Source organism: Gossypium raimondii, chromosome 12, assembly GCF_025698545.1.
Source record: "Gossypium raimondii isolate GPD5lz chromosome 12, ASM2569854v1, whole genome shotgun sequence".
In the NCBI taxonomy this organism is placed as follows: Eukaryota; Viridiplantae; Streptophyta; class Magnoliopsida; order Malvales; family Malvaceae; genus Gossypium; species Gossypium raimondii.
In genome coordinates, this window is record NC_068576.1 from 54,995,878 (window position 1) to 55,013,394 (window position 17,517).

General features: G+C 31.8%; 3 protein-coding genes across 3 annotated transcripts; all 3 read left to right on the forward strand.

Moving 5' to 3' along the window:
- Positions 1-259: 259 nt before the first annotated feature.
- LOC105765399 (WAT1-related protein At5g64700) lies at positions 260-3,589 on the forward strand. The gene is made up of 7 exons (XM_012584471.2): positions 260-717; positions 820-882; positions 1,757-1,873; positions 1,966-2,215; positions 2,332-2,490; positions 2,945-3,096; positions 3,191-3,589. Exons 1-7 carry the CDS (start codon positions 524-526, stop codon positions 3,423-3,425), a joined length of 1,170 nt encoding a protein of 389 aa, XP_012439925.1. The 5' UTR covers positions 260-523; the 3' UTR covers positions 3,426-3,589.
- Positions 3,590-12,467: 8,878 nt separating this feature from the next.
- On the forward strand, positions 12,468-14,442 carry LOC105765400 (heavy metal-associated isoprenylated plant protein 9). The gene is made up of 5 exons (XM_012584472.2): positions 12,468-12,750; positions 12,841-13,021; positions 13,128-13,300; positions 13,396-13,486; positions 13,697-14,442. Exons 1-5 carry the CDS (start codon positions 12,730-12,732, stop codon positions 14,158-14,160), a joined length of 930 nt encoding a protein of 309 aa, XP_012439926.1. The 5' UTR covers positions 12,468-12,729; the 3' UTR covers positions 14,161-14,442.
- Positions 14,443-16,344: 1,902 nt separating this feature from the next.
- On the forward strand, positions 16,345-17,231 carry LOC105765401 (heavy metal-associated isoprenylated plant protein 36). Its single transcript, XM_012584473.2, has 2 exons — positions 16,345-16,623; positions 16,817-17,231. The coding sequence occupies exons 1-2, from the start codon at positions 16,500-16,502 to the stop codon at positions 17,092-17,094; spliced, it is 402 nt and encodes a 133-aa protein (XP_012439927.1). The 5' UTR covers positions 16,345-16,499; the 3' UTR covers positions 17,095-17,231.
- The last annotated feature ends 286 nt before the right edge of the window (positions 17,232-17,517 follow it).

Here is a 17,517-nt window from a genome sequence, read left to right on the forward strand (position 1 = left end):
CTATATATAATTTATATATGTACTCATCAAAATTCGATTAATTACAATTCAATAGCCTGACAAGATAAACTTTTTGGTGGACCTTACAGGGCTTCACCGTAAAAGGGTATGTTGGTAGACATATATAGGAATCATTTATATATAGAAATCCGCCATTATTAAAGAGAGTTTCTTAGTCCAATATCCCAGAATAGTTAAAACAAACGAGGGTTTTTTGATCCATATTAAAAGTAAAGGGGCAATCCACTGTGTAAACAGTTTAATTACTTGTTTAGCTTAAATATGTCTATTATGAATATGCCAATGACTGACAATATATATGCCAATGCCAATGGCATGGAGCATCTGTTAAAAAACACTTTTTCCTTTGTATTTTTCCATTTATTTCTTCTCTCTTAGAAAACCCCATTCTTGTTCACTCTTCTTTTTTGTTTGTTTCCATCGGGAATCAGAAAACAAAAACCAGTGGCACCGACAACCGGTTTTCCGATCCCTGTTCTTTCACCCCCTTTTTCCGACGGCCATGGGAGCAATGAAGAAATGGTTGAGTTGGTCTCAAATGGTAGCCAGCATGTTGTTGGTACAACTATTTGCAACAGGGCAACAGCTTCTTTCTAAAGTTATATTGAATCAAGGAACCTTCATCTTTTCATTCATGGCTTACCGACATTTAGTCGCCGCTCTCTGTGTCGCTCCTTTTGCTTTCTTCCTGGAAAGGTTTCCTCGTTTTCATACATGTTACTTTATGTTCCCTGTTATTGTTTGGTTGCACATTGTTTTAAGGTAGCTTTTGTCTGTGTTTTTTCGCCATGGTTGCAGAGTTGATTCAAAGAAGATGGCTTGGTCGACATGGGTATGGCTCTTCATCAATGCCTTGACAGGGTAAACCATCTGTGTTTTGGTTGTTAAGCATTCCGTACATAATAAAAACTCTTTTCTTATTTTACTTAATATTACAAAGCAAACATCAAAAGACTGAGGATGGTGTAATTTAAGATGATAAAGTTTGTTTATTAATTATAGAGTTTTAAATAAACAAAAATTAGAGAATCTATACCGATTTGACCCCCGAGAAAAACCAATAATTTCATATATCACCATCAACTTTCGTATCTGGCTTTTTAAAAAAAAGCAGAAACGAGACATTCCTTTCTTTATTTTCCTTAGACAAACATAAATACTTATCTGAATCACACAGATAAATGACGTTATTATAAGTGAAAGAAAGACTCTTGTTTTGTGGATATAGACGTCTTTGATAATGTAAGCAAAGGACAATGGAATTTATTGCCTCTTTTAACTTTTAAAAGGTTTTAATGAGGTGTCAGAGTGTGATTTAATGTGTTCATAATAAATATTCTACACTTGACTGGATTCTTTTAATGTTTTTTATTTTTATTTTTATTGGATTTCTTTAGGTATTTTAATTGATGTCAGACACGTAGCTGAATTTTAATCACCTGCCGAAAGATAAAAAGGAAAGCTAAAGATATGAAATACAACATAAACTTTGCATAAATGTACTTTAAGAATTGAATTAAAGCAATAAAGAATACGAGCAATAGGAAAGATGTTCCCCCACTTTTTTTAGAACCAATCAATACGAATTCAAGTTCAACCAAACAACTTCTGCTTAATTCAACAACCAATTTGACTTCCCATGGTATCATTTCAAGCACACACAGCTACCACTGGAATCATTGACCATGCTTAATTATTATTATGATTTAATTTTTCTAATTAATCACATGAACAGGATAACAATGGCGATGGGACTGTTTTATTATGGTCTTCGAGACACAACAGCAACATATTCCACCAACTTCCTCAACATAATTCCCATTGTCACCTTTGTTTTCTCCATCTTTTTAGGGTAATACATTAAGCGATCCAATTTTGGTTTCTAGTTGCAGGCGGGAAGGGTCTAATAATAAAGGAATATTGTGTTTTTTTTTTTTTTTGTAGAATGGAAAAGCTGGGATTAGGCAGCAAAGCAGGCAAAATCAAGACGGTGGGTGCAATTATATGTGTTGGAGGAGCGCTGACAACGAGTCTTTATAAGGGAAAAGCGTTCTATCTCACGCATGATCATCATCCCCATTACCACTCACCTGCTGTTGCTGCTGCCATGGCAGTCTCGAGTCCTCACTGGACTCGTGGTACTTTCATGCTCGTTGGTAGTTGCGTGTGCTATGCTACTTGGTACATATTGCAGGTATCAACTAAATGTTACAATGTCATCATCCCACTATATGTCCATTTTTCCCTCTCTTTTTTTATTTTTTTATTTCAAGGATGTTTCAATATGTTTCATTTTTAACTTTGAAACAGGTGAAGTTGCTGGAAGTATTTCCGTCGAGATATCGGGCAACGCTGATAACATGCATCATGGCGTCCGTACAATCAACAGCCATAGGCCTGTGTTTAGACAGGAGTAAGGCTGCTTGGAGAATAGAGTGGAACTTGCAGCTAGTTACTATAGTTTACTCGGTAATGTTACTAACCCATTTCTCTTTCCTATTTTTCGATTGAATTGGTCTGAGTCAGGTGAATTTAGATTGGGTTTATTATTTAAGTCAATTTTAGTTGAAAAAAATTAATTAAATTACTTTTAATTTGGATATTTTTATTTTAAATTAATTTTGAGTTCGGGTTAAAAAATTAGGGTTATTGACTTTAAATTTTTATAATAAAATCAAATTTTAGTTCAAATAGATTAGATTGAATTTAAGGATTTTGAATTGATATATCTAAATGACAGGTTTTTAAGTTTAAAAACTTAATGCTCATCTTTGACTGGTGGAAAACGCGAGCCGAGCACAACAAAATTTAAGAAAAATAAAATAGTTATGACATGACAAAAGTTGCAAGTAATATCCACGTACTAGAATTAGTCATATATATATATATGATACTTAAAATAGATAAGATTTTGGTTGTGCAGGGAGCACTAAGTACTGCAGCAACATTCTGCTTACTTACATGGTCGATTGCTAAGCAAGGCCCTACTTATGCCCCAATGTTCAACCCGCTGTCCTTAATATTCGTTGCCATATCAGAAGCTTTATTGCTCGGTGAACAGATGAGACTCGGAATGTATGTTCTCTTAATTCCTGGTACAAATTCAAAGCGATGCTTAAAATCTATAATTCTCTTACTCACATTTACTGCAATGGTTTCATGTTTTCAGTGTGCTAGGCACGGTTATGATAATAGTTGGATTGTACTCATTTTTGTGGGGAAGAAGGAAGGAAACGAAACCGTTAGGTCAAGCAAGTGCAGGTGATGAAACATTGACGGCGAAAGCGGATCTGGAATCGGGAGAGATGCAGTTGAAGAGCTTTGTAAGACCATCACCTGTTAAAAGCGTTTATGCTAAGGAAGGAGGAGCTCTAAAAGATAGTGTAATATCTTGGAATCAATAGGAACCCCATTTTTTTTGTGAAGGTCATGTTAATACTCAGAAATGTTAACTTACCTTAGTTCCAAGGAAACTAGCTAGGCTGTTGATTTCACAAATATTTGGATGAATAATTTAAAAGGGTTCTCTTTCAAATCAAGTAATGCAAAGTTCATGCATTTTACAGTACTGCTGAAGTGTTAATTCGCGATTACGATGACGAGCGACAGGTTTGGCATGACTTTTCCTTGTCGGCCTTGGGTCCATAATAGAGCAGGAGAAAGCCCAACTGTTATAGGGCAAGAAAGAAGGATCCACAACATGTCACGGGGAAAAACATTAATTTTATACATGGTCGTCTATAATTCATTATGAAAAGTTTTAAAAATAAATTAATTGATGCCATTGAAAGGTAAGTACCGAGCTATTAAAATTCTTACTATCTAGTTTTGTCTTAACAACTCACTTTAAGATAAATCTTTAAAATATTATTCATTAGGAGTTAACTTATCTCCCAATGGTGGAGATATTATATTTGAGATGTTTGTGCTCGATTTTATCCTCAAGTTTTATTTATATCACTTTTACCCACTAATGTCAGATAAGGGCATGGGTTCAAGCCCCACAAAGAGCAATTGCTCTCATTTTCTTAGTGGGCAAGACACTCCCACTTCGTGAACCTATTAAGGGTTCTCCGTGGAATCGAAAGATAAAACTTGCAGATAAAACTGAGTACAAACATCTTGAGCACAATATTTTCACTGTTGAGGGATTTATCGACTCTCGACGAACGATAATTCAAAGACTTCTTCCAATACTAGTTTGACCTCCCCTCAACAAGTCTTACATTGTGTATTTACATGTGTAGGATTTTCGTTTATATTTTATTCTGGTTTAAGTTTAATCTTATATTGACCTTGTTCAAATTTATTCTGGTCGTAGTAATATGAATATACTAATTATAATTATTATTTTATTTGTTTATTATACCGGATAAATTTAATTATAGGAATAAATTCAATTGATTTACTTTCGTTTAGTTTATAAAATTCTATAATGTAAATGTATCAAATATATATATGCAGATGAATTATTGTTATTATAATAATTTAAAATTATAGATTAAACATATGTAAATATATAATATTTTTCATTTGAAGGATTAAAAAGCTACGGATTTAAGAAATAAGTTGTTGCAGATGAGTTTTAATTACTGATGTAACAAAAAATAAAAAGGATTTTAGGATAAAGAAATTTAAGTCAAGGCATTTGAAAGCTATCAAAATTATACCAAGGATTATGTCAGAGCTGATAAAAAGCTATGGTGCACGAAAGATAGAGAGGGGTTATGCAGTTGGAGGCTCTATCTGAGATGAGAACGGTATTTGGCAATCTGCTTTTGCATGGAATATAGAGATTTGTAGTACTATTGAAGTTAAATTGTGGTGTACCTATAATGGATTGATGCTATTAAGGAAGATGAAGGCGAGAGCGATCCTAAAAATGGATAATTTAGCAACTTTAGATCTTATCTGTATGAAGGGCGAGATGGATTATGATAATATTGTGCTACGGAGCATAAAAGATTAATTGTTTGTGATTTGGAAATTGAGCTCAAGCATGTGTCTCGTGAAGGGATTGAATGACAATTATGGCTTTCAACTTGGAGCCAAGTATTTGTGTTTTCTCACAACCACCGGATACAATTCATCGGATTTTACATAAAATTTAAATGATATTGTAATACATAAAATGATGACAATTTAGTTCTTATTGTTTTATCTATATTTAAGAATTCTTTTTATCAAAATTGTATAAAAATTAATTTTTATCTGTGACAGATAAAACCATATCAAACATTATAAGTTTTATATCAAAATTTACCAAAATCATATCAGTTTTTTTTACCAAAATTATATAAAAGGTTACCAATATTAATTATATAAGAAAACTAAAATTTCACCAATACTATTAAAAAATTCACCAATACTTACCATAATGCTACCAAAGGTAACAAAAATATGTATAAAATTCACCAAAATTAATTTCTTTTTCCAATGATTAACAAAATATATTAAATTTTATATAAAAAACTTACTAAAATTACATCAAAATTTATCAAAAATGATTCATATTTATTTGTGTTAGGGAGTGGGGTGGCATCCACATTCGTTTTGTCCTTTGTCCTTTGTCCTTCTATACATGCATGCATATATGTATATAGTCCTTTTGATGGAGATAATTAGCAGATCACATGAGTCGGCACTAGACGTTAATGAAACTTTAATAATGCGAAATAATTAACCATGTGCCTCTCTTTTTAGTTTGTTAGCTCTTTGCCTTTCTCCCTGTAGGGATGACAATCGTGTACAACGGATTGTTTTTTCTGTCTCAATTCGATGTGATTTTTATATATTTTCATTTTAATGTTGTTTCGATTTTATTTAGAATTTTAATATTCAGAATGGATTTTGGAAAAAAAAATACAATACTAATTAAATTGTTATAAAATTAAATAAAATGTATTAAAATATATAAATTAGTTATATTTAAAAAAAAAAACATTAAGTGATTGATACAAAGTTGATACAAAGTACAACAAAGGAGAAGAGTAAAGAGGAGGTAGGAAAGAGTTAGTGGTGGTTCTATGAGAGCCGATTCACCTAAAAATGCAGAAAGCCATAAAGAAACAAGAGGACAAGTTAACTAAGGGAGAGAAACGATTTGCTTAGAATAACTTTAGGGTTGAAAAAGTCAATCTCTTATTCATCGTTGAAAAGGTATTTATAAGAGAGATGTTATCTTGTCCACTAGTGTGACGTGATAAGTTGTTATAAAGAAAGTTGTCATCATGCAAAGTGGGAAGGACATGCACCATGGGATTAGGGGCGAAATTAGGGGACTAGTAGTGCCCCGTCCCCCTAAAATGGAAAAATTTTCATTTAGATCTTTTAAAATTTTAAATTAGTAAATGTAAAATTACACTTTCGCCTCTCCTAAAAATATAAATTTTTGATTTAGTCCTTTAAAAATTATAAATGTATAGGCTATTAAAATGGTGAAATTACATTTTTGCTAAAAAATACAATTTAATTTCGCCCCTCTAAAAAAAATTTCTGCTTTCACCCCTGCATGAGACCCATTCCATTATGCACTCAATTAATACGAGGTTGTGACGTCTAAATAAACCCTTTATTGCATTGAGAACGTGTTCACACTTAAAGCGGGTGCTCATCTCATTATCTAGGGGTGGGTGGGCTAGTCAGGAGTGCTTATCTAGAAAATGGCCTCGAAAACAAAAGGGTGTCACTCTTCTGATCAGGACGGGTGGTCAGCTAGGACATTGCCTCAGGTGTAATAAAAAAGGAGATCAACCAGGACATTGTCTCAGGTGTAGTCAAAGAAGAAATCAACACTTTCTATCTTACTGACAACTATCCAGGTAACAAAGAGATATAACACGGGTAATTTAATTTTCTTTTTGCGAGGCAATATGAATTTGATCAAAATTTAATTTTAAAATTCTTAATAAAAACCCACCGTCACCAAAACTGAACTTTCAAACAAAAAAATTCAATCCTATTAAATCAAGACCTCTCAAATTTAAATTATTTTAGTACTGTAATACACATAATTGTATTTAATTTAAAATTAATCCCACCATTAGCTGATCCATCTGTTCCTTTCTTCAGAAAAGAAAATCATATTGTGCAGGAACAGGAAAATTGATAGACAGATTTGAACTTTTGATATCACCGATAGGAGCAAGACATGTGTTAAGATTATTTATTTTTTATATATTATTATGATTACTTAAAGAATATTGTTTCTAAGATAATCATAAATTAAAAAATATTGATAATATATAAGAATTAAGTACTAAGATAATGTGCAATTATGAAGATATAGTGTGATTAGAATTTAGCAAGTGATGGGTGGTTGAGAAGGCTTTGCTTTATAATCAATCATGCATCCAGATTCTACTAACAAACACCCCCCCCCCTAATCACCATACTTTATCCCTTTAATGTCCACATTATTCTCAACTACTAATTTTTTTGGTTTTATGATGAAAAGAAAAAGTAATTGAGATGGGGTCAATCTCAAAATGAAATTGATGAGGTTTAGTAGGTCATATTCTTTATGTTTTTACACGTGTCATATAATGGTGAACTTTTTACCTTTTACAATGAGTAAGCCTCTAAATTGATTGTGTGCAACAACCCTTGCACTACACTGTAACGGCAAATTTGTATGGGGTGATCTTCGCTGGATATAAAAGCTCATAAGAGTTGCAGGAACCAAGTCCCTTTCCCTTCCAAGCACCAACCTCAAAATTCATAAAAAAAAAAACACCCAACCACCAACCTTCAATCAACCCCCGAGGCCCAAGGTGAACCACAGTCCAAACCACCACTTTATCAGTAAAAATAATTAACCCACTAAAGTTATTAATTTAGTAGACCCCGTAAGAGATTGAAGTTGATGTGGTTAAATCAGAAACACATTTGTCGAACATTGCATGAATTAAAAGAAAAGTTGTTTGGTGGGATTGGTTTCGGCTTGGAAAGCTAAAAGAGTGGTGTTGGGTATTGAATATGATGACTCTCAAAATTCTCGAATTTCAGTGGCCTTTGGCTGTCCCAATATTGCTGAGTCATTCCCGCGTGTAAGTTGGGTATTCCCTTTCTACATTCATGAAAAATGACTCCATCCTTTCGGTCCAAAGTTGCTTTTTTCAGTACGATATTTGGAAGGCCAAACCAATATAGGCTGGGTCGGCTTTTTTCTTAAAGGATCTTCCCTTTTTTTACTTGTGGTTTGGTTGATGAATTTTATGGACGGAGAAATATAACAGATCACCCTTTTGTTGGTAGAGATGGAAATGGAACAGTTGGTAGACTTTGTTTCACTATTTGGCTTAATTGTTAAATGGGATGTATAATCTTAAAATTTATTATTATTATTTTTTCCGTTTCGTTTCAATCTAATTTTTATTATTTATTTTTAATATTTTTAAAGTCACGTAAATATTTAAATATAATTCTTTAAAAAAATATTTAAATATAAAATATATGATCTTTTTAATAATATATTATTACATATTTTCCCTTTTAATAGTTATATATAAGGATAAAATAATAATTTTATATAATAGAACAGAATGAGGCAAGCAATTACTAAAATCACTTCATACACATTGTCTAAAAAGAAAAATCCACCCACCCATCCCACGTCCACTTTTCAAAGAAAAATCCACTCTACATGGAGCATATCGATTCAAAATCTATGGAGCGATTCGAGTTTTGCCATCCCTATTTGTTGGTAAAGAATACTTGATATTTTATAGAAGGTTTCTATGATGTATCACCAATTCATGTGTAGAGTTAATGAAAAATAGTGAAATTTTATACCTAAACTTCAAATTCAAGAGTTATTAATATGTATTTATGATAGTTAGGATTAATATTCAATTATGTTTATATAAAATTATTAGTATTTATTTTTAAGTCTTCCATAATTTTTTTGTTTTATTTAATGATGGGGTGTTATGATATTATTCACCGATAATGCATGAGACTCATGCGTCAACAATGCATCAAATATTATTCCTTTTTGTATTTTATACTTTTTTGCATATTAAAATTTGACAAGTTTTAGTTTTATATTTTTGGAATCTTAGCTCTTGGCCTCGTCACACTTCGTGGGTTTGAACCAGAAAAGTAATCCTATTTGTAATGTATGAGTTAGTGAGTTAAATGTAAATGTATCAAAAAAAAATCTATACTCTTTCATGCGTTTTTTCATGTCATCATATAAATGTTTTTAAAAATAAGACACTTCAAAATAAAGAAATTAAAATGGTTAAATTAATTTTATAATAGAGATTAATCCTAAAATATATATATGCTACCGGGGATTGACTTAGAATTTAACCAAAAATAATATGCTTGATTCATTGTTTTGAATTTAAATTAATTGAATTATCATAATCTAGTGATTAGGGTTTAGTACCCTTGTGATCTATTAAAAGTCAGATCAAACTGTTATCTTGGAGCTTTTCGAAAACCTAAGAAAGAAGTAAAGGAAAAAAAGGTTATGAAAATAGTAAAAAGAATGGAAAAAGAAGCTTTGTGATTTGAATCGAAGGTGATTATCCCATGTGATATATCAACTTTACTTTTGTGATCTCTACACGCAATCAATTGGATACATTTTTGGGATCCCAAAATAGCCCATGCTTAATAGGTCTATGGTTTGGATTTTGAAAAGGGGTACCAACATGAAGCATGCATATATAATCCAAATAAGACAAAGTTTTAAGTAGTTAAAACGTTGATGTACAGTAAAGCTAAAATGGACAGACAGTCATGTGTATCCAATTTCCAAAGCTAAGTGTTAAGTAATCAGTAGGTGGAAGACGGTACAAAATCATGTTCCACACAACTGGTTTTTGAAGGCAAGGTAAGTGCTTGGAAGACGTAATCATCAAACATTATATGTTTTTTACCAACAGTGATGTCTCACAATATTGTTATATATTCTCTCAATAAAATTTGAAATATAAATAAATAAAATCATAATTTTAAACGTCAACCACTCTTGATGCTTAATTTGGTAATTGGTACTCCAAATAAATAATTAATTAAATCATTCATTCGAATCCGATGCAGGGACCCCCCGGAGTTTAATTCAACTATAACCGTTAAAGCCGACAGAATCAGTTAACCCCACTGATGCAGACGTGGCAAACAAGCCATGCATCTTTAAGAAACCAGATTGAGATTCTATTTATTAGTTTTTTTTTTTTGGCTATTTTACTAATCTAACCTGAAAAAATTTGATATTTACAAAAATAACCCTAACTCAAAAACATTCACTAAAATGACATGAAATGAACAGTAAAATTGGGTTATGAAAAATAGATGGCCGGCACCACTTTTTTTTCTATTAAAAAAATTGGGATTTTAGACATTAGATAACCAACACCATCTATAATTTTTTTTAAAAAAATTGGGGTGCTGACACATTGATGGCCGACACCCATTTATCTAATTAAAAGAATATTTTTTGGGGGGAAGTGGTGCAGGCCAACAAAGGGCCAAAATCACCCAACAAAAAAAATTAGAAATATTGCAACATAACTCCTTCTTGTTTTTCCATCTTTTTTATTTCCCAAGTTTAATTACATATTTTATATTTTAAAGCAATATTGAACTACTTATCATGTTTTTTTAATTATTATTGCATCACTCACATTATTTTAAATTTAAAAATTAATTTAAAATATTTAAACTACATATTTATGAATATATTACTCATTTTTTTTAAAAAAATAATTTAGTAATATTTATTTGAATTATTATAAAAGATAAAAATCATTAAAGCATATTCTAAATTAATTTTAAATTTAATAATAATGTGAGTGATGCAATAATAATTAGAAAACATGATAAGTAGTTCAATATTGTTTTAAAATATAAAATATGTAATTAAACTTGGAAAATAAAAAAGATGGGAAAACAAGGAGGGGTTATGTTGCAATACTCCCAATTTTTTTGTTAGGTGATTTTGGCCCTTTGTTGGCCGGCACCACTTTCCCCCAAAAAATTTATTTTTTAATCAAATAAAGGGATGCCGGCCATCTATTTCCCATAACCCATTTTTACTATTCATTTCAGGTCATTTTTGTGAATGTTTTTGAACTAGAGTCATTTTTGTAAATATCAAAATTTTTTAGGTTAGATTAGTAAAATAGCCTAGTTTTTTTATAACAAAAAGGAATATTGAGTTGTCAGAATTCCAACCTTAATCTAAAATCAACTAAATTTTTTAAAGAAATTATCAAACATTTTATATAATAATAACAAATATACTTAAATAATTTTTAAATTTTAAAAATATATTTGTTCTTTTAAAAAAACCCTCATAATTTTAGATATTTTAACTTCAAAATTCCAACCAAAATCTCATTGCTTTTCACGTGTAACTTTTATAAATAAAGTTTTTAACATAAATTTATGGTTATTGAGTTGATATTCATTGAAAAATAATTAAAATTTTTATATATTTGATAAAGTAAGTAAAATTATTACGAGTATTTTTTTTAATGTTTTTACAACATTATAGAATTTAGAGGTGTTATGGGATGGGTCGGGCCCAATCAAAATTTTAGGCCCAGGGTTTGGTCCGATTTAAAAAATGAATCTAAAAATTTTGTACAAACTTAACTCTTTGTATTAAATTTTTATATTATTATTTTATATAATTTTAATATATATAATACATCAAAATACTAAAAAATATTAAAATAAATGTTTCCCAACAAATTGAAATAAATTAAAAATAATATGCATACTTAAATAACACTAATATAGTCAGCAGTTTAATAAACAAATGCCTCTAAAACAATAACAAAACTAACAATAAAACAAGAATTATACAATATCCATTCAATAACAACAAAACAGTATCGACAGAATAATGAAATGGTAGCAAAATAGTGAAAAACAATAAAAAAATAACAACAAAATAGTAAAAAAGCAAGAAAATAGTAAAAAAAAAATTTGCATATTGGGGCTAGGCTAGGTTCAGGAAAAAAATCCTTACTCGATGTCCAACCTATTCTCTAAACAGGTCTTATTTTTTTTGCTTAAACCCATTTTTTGGACTTATATTTTTATTTAAACCCTTTCACTTTTCGAGAGATCGGATGACCCGACTCATAGACAGATGTAACAATATTTAACTATTTCAATTGAAACTTTATTTAATAATTTTTATGAATTATTCTTTACAGATATATTTTTTTCTCGTTAAGTCTAATTATTATTTATCGGAGTTACCTATGAAGAAATATGGAAGTAAAAAAGCAGCATGTTACATCGGGGTTGTCACTGGATGACTGGAAGGCAAGATTTAACGCCATTATCTGACAAATCACCACGTCAGAAAATTGAAAAAAAGCTTACCAAATGTCGGTGGACGATGGAAGTATTATTATGATACCATCCTTGTCACTTTGGGTTCACCACCAACACCTTCCAATTAACCTCTCTCTCTCCCCACCATCTTCTCTATATAATCTCCCAACTCTGCTCCACTCATTCCTCCCTCCCCCCCTTTCTTCTCTCTATCGATTCAGCCTCGGAGATTGGAAATAAATATTAAACTAATTAAGACGAGTTCTTTGTATACTACATGTGCCGTGGAATCCCATAGTCTGCACTGCTTTTTATGCTATTAAGTACTAACCCCACCGTCCATCTCCGTTACCATCTATAAAAAAAACTGTTCTACTACTCTTCCTTCGTTAATTCATAGAGGAAATGGGTGAGGAAGTTAAGCAGGTGAGGGTCTTTGTTCATGGAATTAAGGGAAAACAATCTGCATGCAACATAGATTTACATTGGCATTTTGTTTTGATTGATGTTTGGCAGGAACAACAACCTCCAGCAGAGGAGAAAACAGAAGACAAGGTGGAGGAGAAGCCTGCTGAAGAAAATAAGGAAGAAACGCCACCACCGCCACCGCCTCCACCACCTCCTTTTGTATTGTTTGTGGACTTGCATTGTGTTGGATGTGCAAAGAAGATTGAAAAAACCATCATGAAGATTAGAGGTAAATTAGGAATATTCCATTATTAATCCCTCATAATGAATCACTTAATTGGGTATTAATACTTTTTTCTTTTTCTTTTTTTGTATTGGAATTGTTTGGGTAGCAGGTGTGGAAGGAGTTGTGATCGACATGGCTCAAAACCAAGTGACTATAAAAGGAATAATCGAACCCCAAGCTATATGTGCTAAAATCATGAAAAAAACCAAGAGAAGAGCTAAAGTCCTTTCTCCTTTGCCTGCAGCTGAGGGTGAACCTATCCCTGAAGTTGTTACTTCACAGGTATAATTTCACCCAAAAGCACAGACAAATAATAATAATAATAATAATAATAATAATAATAATAATAATAATAATGTTTGGGTTAATTGTTCCAGGTTAGTGGATTAACAACCGTGGAACTTAACGTAGACATGCATTGCCAAGCCTGTGCTGAGCAACTCAGGAAAAAGATACTAAAAATGAGAGGTATATATAGTTAGCTAAGCATTGGCATAGATCTGGTTGATGCCAATTTTATTGATTTTTTTTTTTTATCTTTCATGTCCTTTTTACTGTGCATATTTGGGGTTTGTAGCTGTCGTTCAAAGTTTTAACCTATATTCTCCTCTTAAAGTGACATAACATTGTACTCAATCGGTAATTTTATTTATTTTTGAAGCTTAATAATTGATACAGGCATACAAAGTGCAGTAACAGAGCATAGCACAGGGAAAGTTACAGTGACGGGTACCATGGACGCGAACAAACTAGTTGATTACGTGTATAGACGCACCAAAAAGAAGGCTCGGATCGTGCCACAACCGGAGCCTGAACCGCAACCGGAACCCGAAAAACAAGAAGAGAAGAAGGAAGGCGAAGAGAAGCCATCGGAAGAAGCTAAGCCAGAAGAAAACCCGGATAAAAAAGAAGAAGAAAAACCAGCAGCCGAAGAAGAAGCCAAGGAAGAAGGAAACAATGAAGCTACTGGTGAGACCAAGGAAGGAGAAGATAAGAAAGAAGACAACAATGGCAGCAACAATGAGGATGAATCTATGAAGAAGATGATCTACTATTATCAGCCGCTCTACGTTATTGAACGAATGCCACCGGCTCCTCAGTTGTTCAGCGATGAAAATCCTAATGCTTGCTGCATTTCATAGTCAAATGATCATACTAGTTGACAGTATATAGTGTATATGTATATATTTTGTTGAGTCCGTGCCACTGGTAATGAGAATTTTAGAGCAAAGCGGTGGACGGATCGCATGATGATCAATCAGTGAATGTGGGGAACTCGGGATAATCATAATACAAGTGAGGTTAATAATAATATGATTATTATGTATTAAAATGTATCATTAATAATATGATTGTATGAAAATGTATCGTGCTGTAAAAAATAGGGTACACAAATTTTCTATATCAACCTACCTTTACAACAACATTATGATGGTAAAGTTTATTGTAAAATTTTTTATTCTCTATAATAACTTTTTTATAACAACAATTATATCAAATTTTAGTACAATTAATTTTAATCTCAAGTGAAATAAAAAACCAATAATTTTAGTTAAAATATTATTTTAATAATTTATTTAAATTTTGCATAAAAATAAAAATCTATTAATCCTTTTAATTATATGAAAATAATATTTAAGGAAGAAAATTAAATTATTAAATTTATTAAAAATATGATGCAAATCTCATTAACCAATATTATTAATATATTAATGCTTTAATTTAAAAATTAAAAATTAAACATTATTATATGAGGATGATTTCTTTATAACAACCAAAATCTAAGATATTGACTATTAGAATTTGATAAATTGAATAAGGTAAAAAATTTAATTCTATATATTTTAATAAATCACAAGTTTTTACCTAAATGAAATTTCATTTAAAATAAATAAATAAATAAATAAATAAAAGAGACATATAATAATTTTTTAGTCTTTTTAAGTTGTTATTCTTTTACCAGTTATCTTATGTTGCTTGCATTGGGATGTTAACTTTTCATCTCATCCGACGCAAAAGGAAAGAAAGCAGCAGCGCCTGAGTTTCTGAAATGATTCACTATGACTTAGAAGATTCCTTAGTAGAGCATCAGCTACTGGTACTAAGTTCTTCGTCTTAACCTAAATCATCTTCATCGTAACTATCAATTATTATAAATATCGATGACCAAAAAAAAAATAGAATCTTAAAAAAACAATGGTATTATCAAATCATACGTTAAAAGTAAAGGATAAAATCACAAAAGTGATAAAAAAGAAGGTATAAAAATGGTAGGTTTGGGAGATTCTCTCCGAGGAAAATAGAGGTATGGGTTTCACATGGTAGGACCTCTCTTTCTTTCCTTGTTCCTATATTATGCGGTCTGAGTCATCCTATTAAAAAATGCCAAAGACAGGCACCTGAATCCCCCCCCCCTCCCCCATCTGTATAATTCTAACGTGGCACATGCAACCTTTTAGAGCCGATCAATGCATTGCCCTTGTCTGCTTCTAAAGTTTATAGTAAGGTCTAGACATTGATTTGTAAAACATTTAAGAGCCTAAAAAGTAATAATTTTACAACTGGTCCTTTGGTGCCGCCTCTATCTACTGCTTGAGTCCACAACTTTCTCAACCAATCCAAGTTATCTTTAACGTCAGAAAGTAGAGACTTTTGGAAGTTAAGTTAGATTAGAGATTAAGTAAATCCATTATTAAAGGGGGAGGGTAAACATGAAAGGTTGTGGATTAAAAAGTTGAAGAAAGAAAAAGTGTGGGTTGATTAAAGCAGCTTTTATTGACTAACTGCCATCACTGTAAATAAAGTGACCCAACTGCTTTTATTGACTATAACTACTGAAGATTATAGTGCCATGTATGCTGCTTTTTCTTTTGGCTAATTAATTTGCTATCTAACACTTGAAATTAGGGGACCTGCAAAGGCACTTTGAGATACATATAATTCAACCGCATTTAGGATCACCTCTTGTTCTATTTAAGTTCCAATATCCGAAAGAAAGCAACTTCTTTGTTAAGAAAACAACAATCCACATGGGAGCCAAACTACATATACACAATAATTTATAAGAATTATCCAAACCCCATGATGAAAAAAAGAGATGGTTCAATGCACTTTTTATAAAAACAAACAGATATGCTGACACATCATGTACCCCCTACCCAAGTCAACATGACACCCTCTTCATTGAAAGGATACATTTTCGCTGATTATAAAGTATCTTTTGATATATACAAATAAAACTGTCCTCGAATCAAGCTACTATGATGAACCATGAAGCCATATAGATCATTAATTAAATTAAAGAAAAGGTGGGGTAGAAATTAAAAAGAGGCTATACTAGGTTTACTTTTCAGGGAATCCAGGCTCGTCCTACGTCTTTGAAAAACTCTTATATAAGACCTTTCCTGGATTGGGTGCAATGATCACCAAGAAAATAGCAACACCGGAAAGAAGAAAGATCTAGTTTCAATTAGGAGCTAGAATGGCGGACATGCAACTAGTTGTAGCCAGCAAGAGAGTAGAGCCGCAGTACGTGGAGATGATGGTGCCTTTGTATTCTTACGGGTGCGAAAGGAAAGTCAAAAAGACTTTGTCCCATCTCAAAGGTATACCTAATTATTTTCTTAGCTAAGACCCTTGTCACTTAATTTCAATGTTTCCCCTATGTTTTCTGCTACTCCATTCTTAGATTATTGGCCCAAAGCCCAGTAATATTGTCAAAGGAATTGGAATTGTAAATCTATTGAGTGAATTTGGTCCATTAAGCTCTTTTTGTGTTTATTATGTGTGTATATGCAGGAATATATTCAGTGACCGTGGAATACGATCAACAAAAGGTGACAGTATGGGGAATATGCAACAAATACAGCGTGCTATCAACGATGAGAAGCAAAAGAAAAGAAGCTCGGTTTTGGAAACCCGAAGACAACGTCGAGATGGAAGATGACGAGGAGGAAGAGCCGTCACCGTCTCTTCCTCGTAAGGGATTCAACAAGCCTTCTTTGGCTCTAATGAAGGCTCGATCTCTAAGCTGGAAAGCATGGAAAAAAGTATTCGCCCGCTCCCTTTCTTTCTAATTGAGGATTTTACATGACATTGCATGCATGCATGTCTTGATGTTTTTCCAAAACAAGGAAAACGGAAATGAGTGTAAATTTTGATATTATCTATGTTTTCTTCTCTCATTTTGTAAATAAATTTCGGCTTCAAGATAGTCGGTCCTTGCCACTGTTTTGTGAAATTTGCTTAGTTTTAATGGATGCTGACCGAATAAAATCCCAAACAAATTAATTCTCTAATACATCCATGACACGTTTATAAATGTCATCGTCCCTTTCCTCAAACATAGCTAACCATATGGAGAGGGAAAAATAATTAATGGAAACTAATAACATAGTTTAATTAAGTTCATCGAGCTTAATTGATAAGGTTTTGCAGTTTCAGACTAGAAATACAAAAACTAATCAAGTTAATGATTACTCATTAACGCGTAAACCAAC

Coding starts and splice junctions, on each gene's coding strand:
- LOC105765399 (XM_012584471.2), top strand. CDS start 524: ATGGGAGCAATGAAGAAATGGTTGAGTTGGTCTCAAATGGTAGCCAGC. Junction 2,216..2,331: donor CTACTTGGTACATATTGCAG/GTATCAACTAAA, acceptor ACTTTGAAACAG/GTGAAGTTGCTGGAAGTATT. Junction 2,491..2,944: donor TAGTTACTATAGTTTACTCG/GTAATGTTACTA, acceptor TTGGTTGTGCAG/GGAGCACTAAGTACTGCAGC.
- LOC105765400 (XM_012584472.2), top strand. CDS start 12,730: ATGGGTGAGGAAGTTAAGCAG. Junction 12,751..12,840: donor TGGGTGAGGAAGTTAAGCAG/GTGAGGGTCTTT, acceptor GATGTTTGGCAG/GAACAACAACCTCCAGCAGA. Junction 13,022..13,127: donor AACCATCATGAAGATTAGAG/GTAAATTAGGAA, acceptor TTTGGGTAGCAG/GTGTGGAAGGAGTTGTGATC.
- LOC105765401 (XM_012584473.2), top strand. CDS start 16,500: ATGGCGGACATGCAACTAGTTGTAGCCAGCAAGAGAGTAGAGCCGCAG. Junction 16,624..16,816: donor GACTTTGTCCCATCTCAAAG/GTATACCTAATT, acceptor GTGTATATGCAG/GAATATATTCAGTGACCGTG.